Source organism: Dipodomys merriami, unplaced genomic scaffold (genome assembly GCF_024711535.1).
Source record: "Dipodomys merriami isolate MVZ:Mamm:240054 unplaced genomic scaffold, mDipMer1.0.p SCAF_33, whole genome shotgun sequence".
In the NCBI taxonomy this organism is placed as follows: Eukaryota; Metazoa; Chordata; class Mammalia; order Rodentia; family Heteromyidae; genus Dipodomys; species Dipodomys merriami.
The window spans coordinates 15,826,280-15,847,883 of record NW_027204826.1 but is presented as its reverse complement, the minus strand read 5'-3'; the positions used below and the strand labels follow the sequence as shown (position 1 = coordinate 15,847,883).

The 21,604-nt window shown below is 49.8% G+C and overlaps 1 protein-coding gene across 1 annotated transcript in view; it reads right to left on the bottom strand.

Annotated features, from left to right (window-relative positions):
- Positions 1–21,604, bottom strand: part of Agbl1 (AGBL carboxypeptidase 1) — a 384,335-nt gene that overhangs the window by 11,214 nt on the left and 351,517 nt on the right. Inside the window, exons 23-24 of the mRNA XM_070042743.1 lie at positions 18,830–18,848; positions 11,158–11,171 (exon numbers count right to left, since the gene is read on the bottom strand). Coding sequence (XP_069898844.1) covers positions 11,158–11,171; positions 18,830–18,848 — 33 coding nt within the window. The remainder of the gene's footprint in view (positions 1–11,157; positions 11,172–18,829; positions 18,849–21,604) is intronic.

The window sequence follows — 21,604 nt, the reverse complement described above, 5'->3', positions numbered from 1 at the left end:
TTATTGTATGTTTAACATGATGCACAATAATATGTCACAGCAATTTGGCAGAAGGAAGAAGTAAATTAATATCACTTAATAAAAACCATGATTCTCCGTTATGAGAACTATGATAAATCGCCACACAGATGTGTGTACTTACAGAGTTATTTTCCCCTTAATTGAAAACTAAATTGTGATATCTTATAGTTCATTTCAAAGGCTTAATTCAAATGAAAAATAATATTGGGAAGTAGGTGTTTTAGCTTGTTTTTGTAGCACATGCCCTATTAGGTAGCTGGCTTTTTTGTTTTCATTTACTAATGGAACAATATAACAGTAACAAATCTACTGTCTTTGAGAACTTACTGATAGGCATTTGGTAGTTACGCTTAAATTATCTCATTTAACTCACTGGTGTCACTTTGTAGTACATTTTATCTTATTGTATTTTTTACAGTACAAGGGGTTGAATCCAGGACTCTTAGACGCTAGGCCGGCACTCCTATTACCTGAGCCACGTACCAGCCATGTACATACCTGTAGTATGTTTTTTTCTCTATTCTGCAATTTTCTGGTTTGGTTTTCTGTAAATTAAGCAGTTGCACTAAAAGGCTACAATTCCATCTGTTGGGTGACCTTGAGAACACATCCATCTTGATCAACACCATTCCTAACACGAGCATGTATTTTTTTTTGAAACTTTGTATTTTAACATCTAAGTATTCTGGCTCTGATTTATTACTCCTGTGTGCCTATCCTCACTAAGACACTTCAGAGCTCTAATTTACTTTATCATCCATCCATTCCACAAACACTTATCACATGCTGACAAATCTTCTTTGGTCTATTTAGGTAAATAGACCATTAATTTACAACAATAAAAAAATCAAAAGGGAGAAAGAAAGGAAAGAGAGAAGGTACAGAAGGCGGAACGTGTCCATCTACCGCGTGCTGCTGGGAGCAAAGGCTGGCTAAGAGAGCAAGAGAACCCAGAGGGGAGGGCTCAGAGGTCGGGGTCAGAGGTCAGCCTCCGTGTTATTCATAGAATGGTCTCAGTGGCCGCGGAGCAGGCAGTGCATTCTGGGAGATGGGCGGTGGAACCCAGTGGCTCCAAGGAGGAGGAGGGGAGAGATGCCCCCAAGGAGAACAGGAGAGGCCTTTGGTTGAGATGAGAGGAAAGGGCAAGCAGGACAAAGAAGAGCGGGCTCCGAGACCCGGTACCATGGCAGACTGTGGCCTGTGGCCACTCTGGCTGCATGGGACTCCTGGTGGGACAAGGAGGTGGGGAGGAGGGGGCTGGAAGCCATGAGGCTGGTCACTGAGAGAGGGAAGGCCGGCTTCATCCTGCAGGTCATTCCATTGTATGCGTATCGGCGAGATGCTTCCACGCACTCTTCCGTTAGCATTTGACATGATTACTTAAATATAACTTGTTTGGAATTAGATGTTTAATTTTAAGACATAATTAATTGGAGCGACGTATTAAATGATATTTGACATCTATTAATGAGGATGTAATTACATGTTATTTAAAAACAGCGCAATACCAATATTTTCTCATAAAATGAAGTGAAGCATACTAACAAATAAAGTGCGTACACGCACGCTCTCAACGGCTTGACTCAATTCATTATGGGATCCACATCTCCGGCAGTGTTCACTCCAGTTTGGGAAATATGCTTAAAAATGTCCTCTCCATACAAACATCCATGTGTGAGGGGAAATCCAGCAACACTTTCACAGTAGATGCGCACAAAGAAAACGTGGGGGAGATGCCCATGAGGTTCATAAAGTTAAAAACTGCTCAAAAGGACCCTCCATCCTCTCAGAGAGAGGGGAGAGAGGCAATGTGGGAGAGAGAGGAGAGAAGAGAAGAGAGATGGGAGAGACTGGAGGGAGGAGAGATGGAGGGAGAGAAGAGGGGAGGAAAGAAGAGGAGAGGAGAGATGGGAGAAGAGAGAGGAGGAGGGGAAAGGAGAGGAGGGGAGAGGAGAGATGGGAGAGAGAGGAGGAGAGAGGAGAAGAGAGAGGAGGAGGGGAAGGAGAGGGGGGAGAGGAGAGATGGGAGAGAGAAGAGAGGAGAGAGAGGAGAAGAGAGAGGAGGAGGGGAAAGGAGAGGAGGGGAGAGGAGAGATGGGAGAGAGGAGGAGAGAGGAGAGGAGAGAAAGGAGATAAGAAAAGAGGAAAGCAGAGGGAGGAGAGGAGAGGGGAGGGGAGAGGAGGGGAGAGGGAGGGAGGGGAGGGGAGAGATGGGAGAGAGAAAAGAGGAGAGAAAGGAGAGAGAGGAGAAATCAAAGAGAGAGAGTTCCACCAAGGGCCGCCATAAGGCTGATCCCCAAAGAGCTGACCCTGCATTCATGCAGGAGCATAAGGTAGGTGCCACTTCCTGGAGCAGTCACTAACTTAACTCTTAGGCCTTAACCCTTTAGGACTAATGTCTTCTACACATCTCACTGGGTTATGGGTTGGCCACTATTAACACGGCTCACTTTCCCAAGACAAAAGGTCATAAAGGTAGGCGATGCGTCCAAAGGCCACTGAGCAGCCAGCGAGCTGTGTAGGATCCTAGCCCGTTCCTCCCTCCCTCCCTCCCTCCTTCCCTCCCTGTTCCTCTCTCCCTCCCCCCTCTCTCTTTCTGCTTCCCAACTAACATGAGGAGCAAAGCCTCCTCTGTACCAGCAGCAGGCTCAGGGCCAAGCAACGGTGCACTGACATAAACCTTCCCTCCTTCCACACCGATCATCTCAGCCAACATGGAAGTATGCTCTGCTTTTCCGTTCTGAGGAAGGAGGAGGAAATGGGGTGCATTGCGCTTTCCTCCTAAATCTTTGTTATGGAACACAAGCAAACTTGTGAGCCGTGTAAGGGTGACTGGCCAAACCCTGTATGGGTGGGGAGGGGGGGGAAGGTTGTGGGTTTCAGGGGTTGTACAATGCGGTCTCCTGAGGAAGCCTGGGCCAGGTGAGGAGGACAGACGGACGGACAGAGCGGGAGAGGCGCGGGGTGGGGCCGGTGGGTGCTTTCTCACTCTTCCCTGATGCAAGGGAGCAAACCTGCAGCCCTGAAGCCGGGGTTAGGGGCGAGACGGGAAGTAGGTCCCTGAATTACTTCCAGACAGAAGTAACGGATAACCCAGAGGCTACTTGGGGTGAGAAATCAACCGAGAACCGTCAGGAGGATTCTCAGACGGTCAGTAACAGACTGACAGCGTTCCATGAGGTCAGGTCTCTGCCAGCAGCATTATGGAAATATACATACATACATACATACATACATACATACATATATATATATGTACACACACATGCACACACCTATATTCTTCACATTTCTGTCAAGTTTATTCTACATCTCATATTTGATTCCATGCCGATGCAAGAAATGCCTTTCAGGTAGAACACAGACTGACAAAGGAAACGGGATGAGACCCAGGCTGCTCGACGTTGGGAAATGGAATATGGCAAAGCTGGTCAGGAAATGGGGGGGATGTGCCACGCACACCGCCAGCCCCTCGCCCCCTCAGCCCGAGGCCCACCTCCTCCACCAGGGCCTTCCAGGAGTCGGGCTGGGGGCCGGGTATGGTGTGCCTGGAGGAATGCTCAGGCCTCCCTGCCTCCCTCCCTCCTCCCTCCCTCCCTTCCTCCCTCCCTCCCTTCCTCCCTCCTCCCTCCCTTCCTCCCTCCTCCCCATAAACCAGGCCATGAGTTCAGTGGGCACTGGAGCTGGGATGTGGAGATGGGGTGGAGGGTCCTAGCTCCTGCAGTGAGTGTTTGTGCTCTCCCGCCCCCCCCCCCCGTGTGTGCACACGGACCTACATACACCAGCCCCCGCACACAGGCGGGATGGTGGAGGACTGAGCCACGAGGAAGAAGTCCAGTCTCCGCAGGAGTGAGGGGAGAGCCTCCCTGGAGCCTCACTCGTCCGCCATCGTCAGCCCCTCTGAGGTCTCCTTTCGGATCCCTTGTCGGTCCTCCAGCCTTTGGACATGGAGTCACGTGACAAAAACCAGAGAAAACCCAGATCTGTGGAGGGCCCGTGGAGGACGGGGCTGCTGATTTGCCTCTGGGCTGGTCCCAAGGAGCGGGCACACGTGTGGCACCCAGATCCTGCGTGGGGTGACCGCGTCAGGGTTTGACGAAGCGGATGCTCTGAGCACTACGTGTGTGGTTGGGGGGTGGGAAGGGGGGTTACGATAGAGCTCACCAATTTATTGCTATTAGATGATTCTTAGCATTTAGAGTGACAAGAGATGGTGGTCCATTTCCTTTTGACGGGGGTCATTGAAAAAAAAAACAAGAAAAAGCAAGATGCATGTTTTCCTTTTTTTATACACACACTCTCTCTCTCCCTCTCTTCTGATTTTAATCTCCTCTAAGCCCATGATGACATCTCTGCTCTGAGTTAATGAATAGCAATTGGATTGTTTCCTTATGAGAAAGGGAGAGTTCAGGAAGGAGTCAGAGCACTTGGCGACCGGTCTTCACGCCGACACACACTTTCAAGGTAGTATTTTTAACCCTGTGGGTGGCTAACAATTAGTGCTTTATTAAAAACATCCTCGCTTTTTCAAAGCAGAGGCTAGATTAGAAATGAGGAAAGAAAGGACAGACATAGACCAAGAGTCATTGTGTTTACAGACTACTTTGCTGAATGGCCACTCCTCCATACAACTACAGAAAAAATTAATGAAGTGGTGTTAGAAGAGTAGGCCAGTCGTAAAAGGAAGACTATTTCATCCAGCCGTGCCTGTAATTATACATATACCTGTGTCATTAAAACAGCCCCTAACATATGGATTGTTTTACTCGTTTTTTTTTTCAGACTTCCATCCCAAAGAGGTTAACCCCAGGACATCAAGGGTGCAAATTAATGTACCCCTCCATCTCTCTCTCTCTGTGGTTCATCCCACATGGAGTGAAGTCCCTCCCCCCCCCAAAAATACCATCACAGGGAGAGGAAGTGTCTTGGTCTATTGGAGATGCTGTCACTAAAATAGCACAAGCTGGCGTATCCCGAAAAAATGTAGCTTTCTTTCTAAGCTGGGTACCAGTGGCTCACGCCTGTAACCCTAGCTTCTCTGAGGATCATGGTTCAAGGTCAGCTAGGACAGGAAAGTCCGTGAGGCTCTTATCTCCAGTTAACCACACACACACAAAAAGCCAGAAGTAGAGCTGTGGTTCAAGTGATAGAGCACCAACCCTGAGCCAAGAAGCTCAGGAACACTGTTCAGGCCCTGATTTCAAACCTCAGAACCAGCACACACACACACACACACACACACACACACACACACACACACACACACACACACACACACTGAGAGTATTAAAAAAAATTATTATCACCTTTACTATCTCAATGGTAACTAAGCTGATTCTGAACTCCTTCCTAGAACACCAAAGGATTCTGTTCAGAAATCAACGCATCTGTCCCTGCAGGGAGATGAGAAAGATCAACATGTCTGTGCTCCCAGACGGCCGGCCGCGAGCTCTTAGAATGAAAAGCAAAGATAAGGGCTTTTCTCTGTCACGTTAAACAGGGAAAATTAATTGCTCCCGCAGAGATGAAAACTTGATGTGTGAAAAGGAACGCGGCGCGCAATGTATTTCTTCTCCGGGGACGGCGCGTTGGCCACCAAACTGCAGCTTGAGGAATACATTCACGAAGACAAACGCCACACGGCTTTCTAATTAGAAGTGGCCTGTCTGGTGGGTGCCGGGGCTGAAGGCTGATGACAGGCAAGGGTTGATGAGGTGGTAAGGTGTGCCCTACGTGCGTTGTTGAGAATGAGTGTCTGTATGCCAGCTGTGAGGAGGAAAACAAGGTGAGTCCATTGAGCGGCGGGAGAGTGAACATGAAACACACCGAGCCTGCGGATGGTGCCATTGTGAGCGCGTAACCGGTATCCAGAGTGTTCGACGCGTGTTTCTATTTTGTTTACGGCTATAGCACACAGGCGGACGATACCATGAACCGTACCACCCTAGCATGGATGACGGACTCTGAGGGTGACTCTTTTGTAGCCCTTCGGTGTTGGGAGGCAAACCAGACGTTTTCATAAAAACCAGCCCGTCGACCAAAGGAGGGGGTAACAATGCTCGATAGGAAACGTACTCATTACCTTACTCGTGTACCTGGGACTCCTCTGTAGAGTATCTTTACAATAAAAAATATAGACATTAAAAAAATCAGCCCATCGATTTTGATTCTTACTTTGTTTTTCCATCTGACGAAAAACACTGGAATGTTGCCATACTTGACTTTTAAAAAAAAATGTAAAAAGACCAAGGAGGAAAACATGAGCGAAGCTGGTGGGAATTGGAAGGCGAGGGGTGTGATTCAAGCCAGCAGCTCCTGGGATCTGGGGATCTGGTGAATGTGGGTTTTCTGGACTCTGCGTACCCAAGGCAGCGTTCACGTGCTGTGATTTCTCTCTGTCTCCACGGATCGAGGGGACTCTCAGACAAGTCTGTCCTAACGTCACTTGAGCCACTGTCTCACCCAGGCGAGAAGCCCGGCGAGGATGGTATAGCAGTTAACTGTATCGCACTCGACAAGCGGCACCACAATATCGCTCTGAAGCAGCTGCTGCGTTGCCGTGCAGCGGTCATTCAAAGGGTTTGATTTTTGTTTTTCCTCTCATCAACGACAGGTATCCAAGCCCTCTTTTTCTGGAGTTCACTGGGGGAAGAGATCGGAGCGCCTGGGTCTTAGGAATGGGAGGAAGCGAGAGTCAGCTGTTTGACCGCACAGAGGTGCAAGTTAGGTACAAGTTAGCCAACGGAGCAGGTGTGATGGCAGGACAGAAACGACGCTAGACCAAAGGGGCACAGACACAGCAAGACGCACCCGAGGCTCAGACCATCGGGAGGGCCGTTCATGGACGGGAAGATAGAAGCGGAGGGAGGTCGGTTTGCTTCCTTTCCATCTGGAGGCTGAGCAATAACACACGACCAATAATAATACGTCTACCGCTCATCCTGCGTCTGCGGTGGCATAGGGGAGCCTCCCATCGGAGCAGTGCCCAGGCTGGCAGGTTTGGGTTAAGTCCAATCCTGCTGCATGTCTTGAAAGGTACAAATTCCCTTTGACGTTCTACTCCCCAAAGCTGAGGCCAGGAGGAAAGAAAAAGAGGAGAAAAAGGAGGGGGAGGGAGTCTTAGGAGGAAGAGGGGAGGGAAGAGGCAGAGGAGGAGGAAAAGAGGAAGAGGAGGAGGAAAAGAGGGGGATGGGGAAGAGGGAGGGGAAGGAGGAAGAGGAGGAGGAGGAAGGAGCTACTTGATTCTGTTTCTTAACCTGACCTCTCCAGCTGAGACTTAAGTCAAGAAGCTCTCTCTGGCTTCCTGGCAGGTTTCCAACCGTGAAATGTAACAGACAGAGAGCGGATGGGAACTGGCGTAAATTACTCTCCTTGGCCAATTAGCTGCCTAGTTCCACAGGCAACGCTCTGATCACTTTGTCCAGGCCATGCCTCTAATGGAATCCATATTTGAGATATTCAGTTCCATTAAAAATAAAAACTTGCTTGGGAAGCTTGCCATGTGGTGTCCATAGCCAACTGGCCCAATGGAAAGAGCAGAGCCAAGGCCATCCTGGATGAAACAGCGATGGAGGTGTATTCGATGTGGGTCCCATGAACACAGTCGGCGCCCAGAAGGGACCAGGACTCCCATTACAGTGCGGCCTTTCCTCTCTTCCCACCCCCGCCCCGCCCGTGTGGCTCCCCCCAATCACTGATCCCTCACATCCTTTCCACCTCCTTGTCCTTTCTCACTTTCCATACATCTATTTGAAATATGTTTGAAATCAATACCAGGGGCTCCGGGAATATTTCTGCTCATGGAAAGGTGTGTACAGTTTCCATGCTACTCATTTTCACATAAGCAACATTGAACTGTCGAAGGGAAAGGCCTTTGGTTAGACTTGCTCGCTTTCTCTCTCTTCCTCCCTCCCTCTCTCTCTCTCTCTTTCCCTTCCTCCCTCCCTCTCTCTCTCTCTCCCCCCCCCTCTCTCTCTCATTGCCCACCCCCCCTTTGGAGAAGGTGGTTTCTTTTAACCCCCTTAACCACAGTCAGATGCAAACTACGGATTCTTTTTTTTTTTTTCAAATGTTCTTTCTGAGGCAGAAAGAGCTAATGGAAAAGCTTAAATCCTGCCTTCACCACCCACTCGGTATTTGACCTTCAGAATGTGACTCAAATTTTATAACCCTCAGATTTCTTCCTTGTAAACGGCAAAGGAAAAAAATAAAAGAACACACACACACACACACACACACACACACACACACACACACACACAAGACAGAGCAAGGATATGGCACTTGGTCTATAGACAGCACTGGATATTAGTGGCTATAAATTGGTTCCTTTCCCTTCCTTCTCTGTGAAGACAATTTAACCGGAAAGGTCAGCCTGTCCAACCATTAATATGAATCTCCTATTGATCAGGGTAGAAGTTCTCTGAGCAGAAGTGGAAAGGAAGTCTTGGGAGAGTCGGGCAAGTGTGACTCTGGTGTGGTTCTCTAGAGCGAGCACAGCCTGCGGGCAGCGAGGTGACCCGGGCCCCGCCCTGCTGGACAGAAGCCCAGACAATCAGCCTGACACCATCAAGTCACAACGTGATGCTCTTTTTCCTCGGGAACTCCCCGCGAGAGTGAGGAATCGATGTCACACGATTGTAGGGCTGAAAAGAAGCTCATGAGCGGACTGAGCTCAGGCCTGGGCCAGTCAGGACAAGGGGTGCAAATTGCCTGGTGCGCGGTCATCTTGTTGGTGCTTCCAGAGGGGAAATACATAGCGGATATGACATATATTACATATGCAATATCGATCATAGAGGGGGCGTGGTAGTTGCTCTTGGACGAGAGCCAGGTTGGGGAGCATCCTGTCTGCCATCGTTGGGCTCCGCCCACACCTCGGGTCCACTACCTACCACCATGAAAGGCGCTCCTCTCTTGACCTCTGCTCTGTCGCAAGCTCTTCTCCGAGACACTCAAACGCGAGAACGGAACGAGAGCTTATTCTACGCCATCGTAGGTGTCAGAGACATCACACTGCTAAAAATCAAAAAGGACATGGAAGCCTGGAACAAGTTCACGATTCTCTCTGCTGGGCCGAGAGGAGATGAGACCCGAGGCCGGAGTCTCTGATGGGCAGTCGTGGCTGCACCAAGGATGGTGGACATCCACTGAGCACTGGGAAGGCACCGGGGATGGCTCTTTGGATCCCTGCATCCCAGCCCCCATGCCTGATTTTCCCCTAGCATATGCCTCTGACTTCTCAAGTGCAGAGTTAAAGACCTGAGAGAGAGAGAGAGAGAGAGAAAGAGAGAGAGAGAGAGAGAGAGAGAGAGAGAGAGAGAGAGAGAGAGAGAGAGAGAGAGAGAGAGAGTGTTCAGGAGACATGGAGTATGGGTTTTCATAGACAGGTTCTGCTTAACTCAGATTCAGAAGCATTTATAACACCCTGCCACCAAGGCACTTGGTGGCTAGGATTACAAAAAGAAAAGCTTTAGAAATTCTTTCAGAATAATGCCTGGATGTCTGGAGCTGGTACGACCCAGAACCAATGTCCTTCCGCGTCCCCTCGGCCTCTGCCACCGAGAACACAGGCACTTGAATTCGTCCACGGTCTCTTCTTTCCTCTTCTTTTTGTCCTGTGTGTGACACAGCCTATTACATTCTCAAGGTCGGATTCCCGCTCCCTTCGTTTGTGTCACGGTGCCCATATCTACCAGAGACTCACAGGTTCCAATTTTTTTTTTTTTTTAGCAGTTTTGCTGGATGTAAGCCCAGATACAAACCAGGGGTTGTGGAATCACAGAATGAAGTTTATCTCTCTTGAATGAACTCCCAGGGCGAAAGGGAATAAATGCAATACTGTTCCGGATGGCCTTATGTCTTTCCAACATCTTCCTCGTGACTTCTTTACACGCCTGCCTTGTTTTTCTCTCAAAGCATTAATGGCCACTACATTTAAAAGTCCTTCGAGTTCTGAGACAGCTGGATGTGTGTCATGGAAAAATGTCCTTCTGGGGAGGTGGCTTCAGCGTCGAGCTAGTAAACCTGAATGATTTCCCTTGGCTTGGAGCAGTGAAGGAACGTCGTAAAGGTTTGCTAGTCGCTCTATGAACTAAACTTTTTTTATGTTGGGAGACATGGCAGTCTTGTGAGTTGGCTAGGTGAGATCTTAAGTCATACAGTGAGTGTTAGACATTAAATAGCCAATGGCTGGAGGTGGGGGTGTGGCTCCCACAGTGGAGGGCCTGTTTAGCACAAGGTCCTTGGTTCAAGCCCCAGCACTACCAGAAGTTAAATAAAGTACCCACAGTGCCTGAAGCTATTTTTCTGCCCATTAAGCAAAAGCATCGCGTGTATATCTGGTCATCGGTATGTGTTTTTCATAGTTACAACTTTATCTATACTCAATGGTTTCGATTTCAACTGATTCAATATCCTGATTTCTCTTCTAGGATAGATACAAGTTTGGCCAAACCGGCAATTATCTTGGCAGATTATAACACATTGGTGTGTGTGTGTGTGTGTGTGTCTGTGTGTGTGAGGATTCCCGATAGTGCAATCAGCATTTATGAAATGCCAAGAACAGTGCTCATGTCTTCTGGGACAGCCCCATTTCCTTTCTTTCCCTGTTCACGTGAATCTAGAGTCATGGAAAAAGACAAGAAATCTGCCTCTAGGTTGTCCGATCAGGGTCTCCACTCTCTAAGCTCACGCCTGCCCATTTCCTCCACTTTCAACTGCAGCTGACCATTTCCTTATTCCCCTGCTTTCATACCAACAGACAGCCAATTTCTTTTCTTTTTATAAAAAAAATGTATCTCACGTGAAGACAACTAAAATCAGACCCCAAATACCAAGGCCATACCAGGCCTCGTCTGCCTGCATTTTGCCCTTTCCCAGACCTGTTGTCCAGGTCCAGATCCACGTCCCTCTCTCAGGTTCTCTTGGGCGAGACACATTCCCTTCTAAGTAAAACCCAGTCCGCACCAAAATATCGAAGCGGGTCTCTTAGGAAACAGAATTGAAAGTGTTACACGTACGGTTGGCTCGTGGGTTTATTTATGGTCTCGGGAGTGGTTTTACCTCTTTCCATGTACACACAGCCCCCCCCCACGTCCTGGGGTATCCTGTGCCTTACAGTATCTGCCGCACCACTTTTCGGAGTTACTCTCACCTACCGAGCAGGCACGGCGACTGATTGGTAGAACGTGGAGGCAGCAGAAAGCCGGCTCTCGGTAAGAAGGAAATGGAAGCGCCAACCCTCGCAGCAGGGCCTTCCAGGAGGTCGTAGCCTACAACTGACATGGGCAGAGGAGGGCAGCGGTTCGACCCTAATGATCCCTTCTAATTGCCATCACCACTTACATTCTCATCAGAGGAGAGCCCTGGCCTCAGCTCACCTCACCTTTGTCCAGACTTCTAAATGCTCTTCTGTGTGGTGTTTTCTCTCCTGGCTTCTGTGGTTTGTGTGAGGGGAACACAAGAGGACCAGGCCACAACGTTTTACATCGTAACGTGGTCTCTGTGTTTGGCTTCTCGACCGCGACACTCTTCCTGTGACTGACTCTTCCCAAGCAAAGGCGGGGTCTTACTGATTGCTGATCTACAGGTGCCTGAGTTCTCACTACTGTGCTTTCTGAAACTCTCAGGGAAGAAGTGGATAGCTAATCGATTCATCCTCACTGCCCCATGCCCCCGCTGTGGTCTGCAGAAACAAGATCCCAGCTTCTAACGTACTCCAGGTGCCATTACTGTCATATTGACATGAAGTAAATATTGTTCAAGGTACCAGATTGGGACGCAGGTCTAACCGTCCATTTAGGAATAGTACCTGAGGAACTGACACCGATTCAGCGACAATGCCACTATATTAAAAAAGAAAGAAAGAAAGAAAGAAATCTACGGTTCTTCCTTTGCTAACATGGCTTTTCTCATTCCATCACCGTCATGTGTATTTTGAGTTAGACTCTGGCTCAGAGCAAGAAGGAAATGATCTGGTGTTCACAGTGAGAGTTACACTGACAGGAGAGTGTGGTTTGAGAATTGGGGAGGGAGCTCCAGAGAATGGCAGGGTTGGCAGAGACGTTTTTTCCAGGTGCCATCTGAGGTGTTCTCAGATGACCTGGTGCCGAGGCCATCCGGATGGCAGAATAAAAACGAAAACGATCGTCACTGTCGCCAAGAGTGTCCAAGCCCGCGGTTCTCAACCATTCCTGAAAGTATAACGCTTGGCGTGTGGCAACTCATTTAATCTTCCCAAACCTCTCTAAAGGGTTAGAGCATGCAGACCTTAACTTACCCCCCGATAGAGGTCGGGTTTGAAGCTGGGCAGGCTAGAAATCAGGCTGGGAACCTCAGATGGAGTACCAGGGGGCAGAAGTGGTAAAAAGGAGGTCGAGGGAAGCCTCTGACAAGTCACAAAGTGCCGTCGAGTTAGATTTTCAGACCTAAGCCACGCTTTTGCTTTGGGACCAGCTCCGAGCGCACAGCACTGGGTTTTTCTCGGTTCTTTTGAGTGAAGAAAGCTATACGCGATGGATGTGAACTTGCCATTTGCCTCCATTGTACACACTCTGTTTTCTTTAGGATCATCTGAGAACGGAGAGAATGAAAACCGACGCTTCCCACCCGTAGTTCCTTCTCAGGGCCTACACTTCCGTGATGCTCGGTGTGGGCTCCAAAAGCCCTGTACAGCTTCATGCAGCAATGAGCTCGGAGACGGGCCGATGGGCGTCTGTCCTACAGGACTGCGGATCATTCAAATAAACTCTTTGATTTTTTTTCTGGTTCCTCTTCCAGAAAACGAGGAGCGCGGTTTAGATGCCTCTTGGGGTGGCTGGTGGAGATCAAATGGAATACTGCATCTATGAGCGTTTGATCAGCTCGGAGAGATAAGGCAAAGCATGGTGCCGGGGCTCATGCCCTTCCTTCCCTGCTCACTCAACACCGATGCCTGCCACTCCTAGGGCGGACCCGAAACCCTCTTAGATGCTGGAGACGCTACACGGAGCAAGTCAACAAAACCCCGGCTCCAGGGATACCAGGGAGGGGTACAAGGAGACAACTGACATACTTAAAAAAAAATGTGACACTATCGAAGCTGCGTCTGGTGGGTCATATCCTCAGGAGGCACCTGGGAGACTGGGATTGGGAGGATCGTGGTTCGAGGCCAGTCTGTGCAACAGGTTCATGATATTCCATTTCAACAAATCACTGGGCATGGTGATATATGCCTGCCATCCTAGGCATGACAGGAAGCAAAAATAGGCCAACGATGGTCCAAGCCAGTCCCGAGCAAACATTACGAAAACCAAAAAGGGTCGAGGGTGAGATGCAAGTGGTAAAGCACCTGTAAAGTGTGAGGATTAAAGCGGGACCCCAGTATCCCAGAGTAAAACTAATGAGTATCATTAGTATTAGTGATAATCGTAAGGTAAGTCTTTCGTGTTCTCCTAAGTTCTGCAAAAAATCAACATATGGAGAGATTCTCATGGTTATTTCTGCCGTAGCACATTCCACCCTCCGGCTCTGACTGACGGGAATACACACGAGTTCTTAGAGAAGGCCTTTCTAGGGAGTGACTCACTGTCCAGTGCTCCCTAGCTCCTAGGAGACACTCTGAACACCAAGTGTGTGCTAGTGACTGACCATTTCCCGACGTCCTCTTGCCGGGAAACATTCCTAAGAGGGCCACAAAGATGGGAGTTAAATGGGAAGTAAACCTTTTCTGAGTTCAAATCTTGGCCCGGGCCGAGCTTCTTCAAACTCTGGAGAGAGATAGAGACTGAGATGGAGGAGGGTTCGCATTCAGTCACCACATCTGTTACTGCAGTGGCCCCCGTGCCCTGAACTCTGCAGAGCTGTTTTCCCACCTACACGCCCAACCCTCATGTCATCCTCATGACGGCGGATGGTGGGATAGAGGTAACAGAAAAGTGTATTTACCCTGGAGTGTGATAGAGTAAGTTCAGAAATCATGTCTTTATTGTTTTAAGTAGATAGGAGAACTAAAGCCCTCCGGGGATTTTGCCATGAATCAAAGCAAAGCGCTGTCGATAAGCAGTAACCGGGCAGAAACCGCGCTGGTATCTGGTGATCCTTTTTGCTCCAATGCACAGCCGCTGTCTCGCAGGCCGCTCTGGGCTTGGATTGATTCCAGTGGTGACTTCCCTAGGCTCCCCGCTGCCCGCTGAGAACTCCTGGTGTCCACCCCAGGACGCCCATGGAGCAGAGAAGCAGCCCAAGACAGCCGACCAGAACAAGCACCCTGCCACGTGCTCACACGCACGAGGCCAGCCGGGTGGTGGGAATTATAGAAAATTCAATTCCCACCGCAAACCTTTACAATCGGCACGGTTATCCCCGTGTTCACAGCTGAGGGAGGGCAGCTAGGTGACTCGTGTGGGCTCCCGCAGTGAGTGTCTCGTGGATCTGACTTGAAAACCCACGCGATTCCCTGCTACAAGCGTCCCTCGGGTACGATCACCTTCTGTGATGATGGCGACATGCTCACGACACGAAGCACGGCACGCCAGCTACGGCTAGCAGGAACCTTGGCTAACGAATAACACGGGCGCGCTCTCTGGTTCTGACACACCACGAACCCTTTGCCTCTGAAAGCAGCGGTGCCTTCCCTGCACTTATCACAGTGAGGGGACCGCCAGGGCTTTTCTTTTCAAAGGGAGCTGAGCTATGTGATGGGCCTGGGCCCCCAGATTCTCCCTGGCTGTGTTCGCTGTGGCTTCACCCTGAAATGAGACATCCGTGAGGTCACCAAAGCTCAGGGCTGAAGCACGAGTCGTGGGGGCAGCAGCTCATGCGGGTGGATGTGGAAGGCTCTCGTCAGACACCCGGTCACTGGCTTCACGCGCTCCTTTGATGAGGAAATACGTGATTCCTTGGGGGTGAACGTCCAATGCTCATAAACGGAGAGGCATCTGAAATACCCCGAGCAAAGCTTGTTTGTAGGAATTGATGTATCACTGGGTGCTGTGTGTGCCTTTCCAGTGCCAGTGTTTATCTGTGGCAGGATCTCTCACCGCACAGCCCTGCACATCCGCACATGCCTCCTCTTCCTATGCCTGGAATCTCTCTCTCTCCCCCACCAACCCCCTTCATTGTTTTCAAAGCTCCAACTCCTGGGAAGAGTCATTGCTCTCCAGTCTTAAGACAGCACACAATTCTCCTGATTGCTCATTTTCTCCCCTGAGTTGAGCAAGCACTTTCCCACATCCGCTAGTAAACACCTCCCATCTTCCCGTCTACCACATCCGATTCCACCATCGAGGGACACTTAACCCCCCAGGTCCCATCTTCCACACCTTCCTTCTCCTTGTCGTCTTCTGACCATTCCACCAACTTCTTAATGGCACACGTGTCACCCGAAGGCTGTGGTCAAAATGGCAACGTGAACAGGCAACGTTCTCATGAAGTGCTCAAATTCAAGAGCTTGGTGGTCACTTTATAAACTGTTTGAGGCACATCATCTGTAAGACCTGATTCGTGACACAGAACTGATCTCATCATGGTGGTTTTCTTTCTTTTGTCTTTGCTATTGGGGGGAAGAGGCATTTGAGGGATTTGAACTCAAGGCCCTGTACTTGCTGGACAGGCACTTTACCCTGGAGCCTGGTCCCCGGCCCTCGGTTCTCTTTTCAGTTGTTTTATGTTCATTCTATCAATGCCAACGTGCTGCACAATTTTCATTCTCAAGAACCTATTTACATCAGAGACATTTTCTACACACTGGCTCGGTACAGAGATTGCGATTTATATTTTACATTTCATTTAACCGCAAACTATTTCTAAGACGTAGGTGCTGTTGATAAACCAATTTCATCAAATGGGGAAAAAAATTGAATAGCAGGGAGGTTGGGCAAGAAGTCACGGGAAGGACAGAAAGCCAGACGGCGATCCTAGTTTTCCCAAATTCAGACTGGAGAGATTTGTTACTGTGATATCCTCAGTATCTGGAAACAGCTGTCTGGCTCCATGGATTTGGCCTGACATCTTTGAGTTGCTACTTCTACCAGTCAGCTTCTTTACAGGTCTTTATTTGTGTTATCTGATGTTCACATCATTTCCCTTGACCTAAAGGTCTAAAGCGGAAAGTTAACCTACCAGTCCAAATGAATGCTCTAGAATTGGCTGTTTCAGATGTCTCAAGTCTTTCCTTGGGTGTGTGGATGGCTTATTAAGGTCACTGGCAAAGTGATAATAAAAAAAACACTCAAATTTTTGTTATGTCCACTCTTTGCCGGTATACAATATGAAATTCTCACTGTATTCAATCTTGCTTGATTCTTACAATCAGCTTCTGAAGTCGGTGATGTTATGATTCAATGGTACACCCATTGAATCTGATCAAAAGTTCAAGTAACTTGTTCAAGGTCACCTTGATCATAACTATTTAAACCAGGGTTTGAATCCTGACATTTTAGCTCCAAGGTTTCTCTACATTTGGGATGTTTCCCAAACCCCTTTAAAGAGATTTAACCTACCCTGTCCCCACCATGCCCTTTTTTTCTGGGAGTTTCAGTGGGTTTTCTAAGGGAAGAATCAAGAATGACCCAGCCCTCCTACCTCCCCACGGTGCCCGGCACGGGGTGGCTGAAAGAAAAGTACAGTTAAAGCCGAGACAAAAGCAAGTAAGTATTTTCTTCATCAACAGCCTATTCCACACAGGTCTTGCCTCCTGCCCACAGGAGACATACTGCAGAGCAAGGATTTTCCTGTTGTAGGTGATGGGCTGTTACTGTCTTCTGAAACTTGGAAGAGAACATGGGTCCAGACATGTTTGTCTGCATACCTGCATGTCCACGCATGCTCTCTCTTGCTCCCTTGCTCTCTCATTCAGCTTAAAAAAAAAAAGATGGAGTGGGAATGGTAGTGGTATCAGGCCCTCCTTGAGATGGGCTGTTGAACAGCCTGGCCTGCTCAGGAAGCAGTAACAAGGTGTAATTTGTAGTCATGTAGTGCCCACATGCCTGCATGCCAGCGTAAAACATTTATAAATCAGGCCCTAATGAACAGCTTCGCTGCTTTATGACTGCATTCAACTCTTTCTCCCTTCTCAGCTAGCGAGGAAGAGGAAAAAGAATTATATCCGTGAATTATATGTTTATACCCAGTTACACATACATATACATATATATAATGAGAATTGCGTATGCTATGATACAAAGGGATGCGATAGTTAAGTAAGAGGCTGCTCCTGAGATCATAAAACACATCCCAGAAAAGAAAAAGAGGAAACGCTCACACAAAGGGAACGAAGGAAGAAAGTCCCTGCAATGTAGCTCTGAAAATGATAGTAATGACGACGGCACTGAAAACTCACCGGGTGCCAGACACAAAGCTGAGAGGTATAAGCAAATCACCTCCTGTTGTCCTAGAAACATGGCCAGAGTACAGAGCTTCATTGCCAGTTGTGGGGCTTGAACTCTGGGCCTGGGCGCTGTCCCTCAGCTCTTCAGCTCAAAGCTAGCTCTCTACCACTTGAACCACAGCTCCACTTCTGATTTTCTGGTGGTTCACTGGAGATATGTCTCATGAACTTTCCTGCCTGGGCTGGCTTTGAACCACAATCCTCAGATCTCAGCCTCCAGAGTATCTAGGATGACAGGTGTGAGCCATCCATGCCCAGCTCCTGGTCCACCCTTGCCAGACATAAACCAAGGCCCAGAGGGGCTGGCCATTCTGCTGCATCTTTAGAATTGACCAAACAAATCACGCGTGTTTGTAGGGCTTTGGGTTGCGTAGCCAATTCTGTTACTGCAGATAGATATTTTTGGATCAGCTCTGACCTAGGCAAAACAGGGAAGCTGATACTGGATCACGTTCGGATTTAACCCTCGGGCTGATGCTCCCAGGTAGGAACCTACCATCCTGCGTTAATGGGAGCCAAGCTGGGACCCGGAGAGGACTCTTCACTGGTCTAAGACCACGCCGCCAGTGAACCTGGGAGATTCGATTTGAATCAAGTGTGTCGGTCTCCAGAGAGTACAAGGTGACGAAGGTATGAGTGTTTTCCTCCACCTCCGCCCACGCACCTGTGCCCTTCCCGTGTGCCTTCTCCCGGCTTGCACAGCCCTTCATGGTCTCTAAGGCAGTGGCTCTGGGAGGAAGGCTGGCCTTGTGGGGCCAGCGACACAGCCCCCCAGGTCCCCACTGCATGGAGCCTGTCTGGACCACACAGGGTTTCACCCAAATCTAAGAAGGTTGGGTAGAGGCCACATTTGAACCCAAAGGACCCTAGGCCAATGGTAGCTTTTATTTAAAAAAAAAAAAATGGGGAGATGAGCTTTAGAGGAAGTGACTAATCGCCAGTCTCTGCTCCACACCACCTCCCTCCGAGCACAGCTCCAATACAAACCGAGGGTTTTGCCCTTCACGGAACGGCTCCCTCCTGGGTATGGGGTGTTCGGGTTCGTTGTGGTTGTTGTTTTCATTTTATTAGCACCTATCCACTGCCTACAGGGATGTCACGGTGACATTTCCGGGCATATAAGGCACCCTGATCAAACTTCCCCTCCTCAGAGCAGTTCCGGGTGCTCTCACTGTTCTAGGCCACACCCCATACGTTTAGTTTCTACTTTATTTCCAGGTTCTGATGGGGAGATGGAGAATTCTCCTTTAAAATACTCAAAGCTAGCATCTCAGTGCTCAGGGAGACAAGGATAGAGAAGGCAAGAGATGATGGAGGGAGGGAGGGAGGGAGGGAGGGAGAGACAGACAGAGACAGAGAGAGAGACAGAGAGAGAGAGAAAGAGAGACAGAGACAGAGAGAGAGAGACAGAGACAGAGAGAGAGACAGAGAGAGAGAGACAGAGACAGAGAGAGAGCACCTGGAGTTAACAGTGAAAAGACAGTCTACCTTCCTGCTGTCTATCTTCTGGCTACAGTGTCGGTCGGACACTGATCGGCAACAGTGAGGAGGATTTGGATCTAGGGGTGCAATTCAAGACCTCGTTTCTCTGCGGAGGCTGCACCGATGAGATGACCTGGTTCATCTTCTGGGTTATGGAGCCCACTGTCTGGTGGGCTTATAGTTCCGATAAGTCACTCTGGCTAAGCCGTGCCTGTCCTCATCAGCTTCTAGAGGGAAGGAGGAGGGGCAGCCCTGCAGCCCCTGAGCAAGGCCTGGATGAGGAGTGCACCCCAGCTAGGCCGCGGCCACCGCCTCTGCCGCCTCCTCCCCCTCCCCCTCCTCCTCCTCCTCCCCCTCCCCCTCCCCCTCCCCCTCCCCCTCCTCCTCCCCCTCCTCCTCCTCCTCCCCCTCCCCCTCCCCCTCCCCCTCCCCCTCCCCCTCCTCCTCCCCCTCCTCCTCCCCCTCCTCTTCTTCCCCCTTTTCCTCCTCCTCCTCCTTCTCCTCCCCCTCCCCCTCCTCCTCCCCCTCCTCTTCCTCCCCCTCCTCCTCCCCCTCCTCTTCCTCCCCCTCCTCTTCTTCCTCCTCCTCCCTCTCCTCCTCCTCCTCCTCCTCCTCCTCCTCTTCCTCCCCCTCCCCCTCCTCCTCCCCCTCCTCTTCTTCCCCCTTTTCCTCCTCCCCCTCCTTCTCCTCCTCCTCCCTCCTCCCCTTCCTCCTCTTCCTCCCGCTCCTCTTCCTCCCTCCACTTCTCACCCGGCACAGAAGGGAACCGAAGGCAGGCACGAGCACAGGAAGACGGAGGGATGGGTGCTTGATAAGGTTATGATTCAATCAAGGTTTTTGCTCTAATTACACTGCATTTAAATAAATGCAGCCTAGTAAGTAATTGTAATTGATGTGCAATTAAACATGTATTTATATCGCCACTGCTTCGCTCCCCCCCATGGTGCAGCTGTTGATTTCTGCCTCTCATGGTGGCAGGCTGGGGACAGCGTCTCTGCCTGCTGCTCGGGGGGAGGTGGGGGGAGGTGAGGGGGGCCTTGCTTCTACCATGAGGACACCTGGCCCAGTGGACACGGACAGCCACAGCGGGCTTGCTTAGCTCCTGTCTCTCTCTGTCTCTCCCTGTCTGTCTGTCTGTCTGTCTGTCTCTCTCGGAAGAACCCTCACATCTTTCACTGAGACTCTACAACTCCAAGAACACTCTGAGGAATACGTCTCCAGTCATGATCCCGGGGTGTCTGGCTCACCTTGGGCTCGGGGCTGAACCCCTGGGATCTTTTATTTACACGCCTCATTCCTGTTACCCAGCCCGGGGTCACACACTTGCTACTTCACAAATGTTGGTGGACGCTGGTGGTGGCTCACGACTGTCATTCTAGCTACTCAAGGAGCTGAGATCCTGAGGATCATGGATCCAAGTCAGCCCAGGCAGGAAAGTGAGACTCTTGTCGCCAATGAACCATCAAATAAAGCCGGAAGAAGAGATGTGGCACAAGTGGTAGAGCACCAGCCTTGAACACAAAAGCTCAGGGCCAGTGCTCAGATCCTGAGAGAGAAAGAGAGGATGAGAGAAACAGAGGAAGAGAGGAAGAAAGAAAGAAAGAGAGAGAAAGAAAGAAAAAAAGAAAGAAAGAGAAAGAAAGAAAGAAAGAAAGAAAGAAAGAAAGAAAGAAAGAAAGAAAGAAAGAAAGAAAGAAAGAAAGAAAGAAAGAGAAAGAGAGAAAGAGAGAAAGAGAGAAGGGGGAGGGAAAGAGGGGAAGAGAGTGGATGAGAGAGGAAGAGAGGAAGAGAAAGAGAGAGGGAGGGAGAGAAAGGGAGAGAAGGAGAGGGAGAGAGAAACCTTGTGGAAATAAACTCTAAACACAATGACGCAACCTTCCACTGAACTAGCATGGCTTGTCCTTCTAGATGGGCAGTGCTAGGGTGGGTAGGTTGACCTTGCTTCCAAACTTAAGACCTTGACCTTGACCCCTTCTTTACCAGTAAACAGATGACGGTGTGACGTATTATGAGCAAGAACGGCAGGATTAGAAGCACACTGTCACGGCCGCCCTGACTTCTTCCCCCTCTCTGTGTCTCTAACCTGGGCAAAGAACACAAGCGTCTCACGTTCTCTGCCTGGGAGACGGGGCCGCTTGAGGCAGCAGTCCGCAGATCCCAGCTACTTACGATTCCACGGAAACCCATCCCAAAGCAGAAACAGAGAGGGCGGGGGCCCGGCAGCCAGGGAACAAATCCCAAGTGTGCAGCTCAGCCTGGCAGTCACCCAAAGCCATCGCTGACCGAGAGGCGCCAGGGGGGTGTTTGAGCATTTCTGGTGACTTTTTTTTTTAAATGTGTATGACAAATGACTCAACGATGGCAAGATGGGAAAGGAAGGCCAAGGGAGACGCTCCATGAAGATCCGCTCTAGCTGTATCTCAGTAAACGCTCGCCCGCGCTCCCAGTTGGAATACACGGTAAGACTGAAGAAGCCAGACCCACAGGACGCTCTAGAGTCTAAGCTCCTTGGGCAAAGGACTACAGACCCACAGCAACCACAGTGGAGACCAAAGCATTCAGGTGACGTCGCACTCAACGTCCCGTTTATCTGGGATGTGGACAGCCACGCCCATCCTGTGGCTTGTCTCTCCCTTGACCTTGATGGAGCAGACCCTGGCGGGCATTGCAACCCATCACGGGGCTAATGAAGGAGCCAGAGAAATGCCACTGCGCCCCTCATCTGTTTGTGTT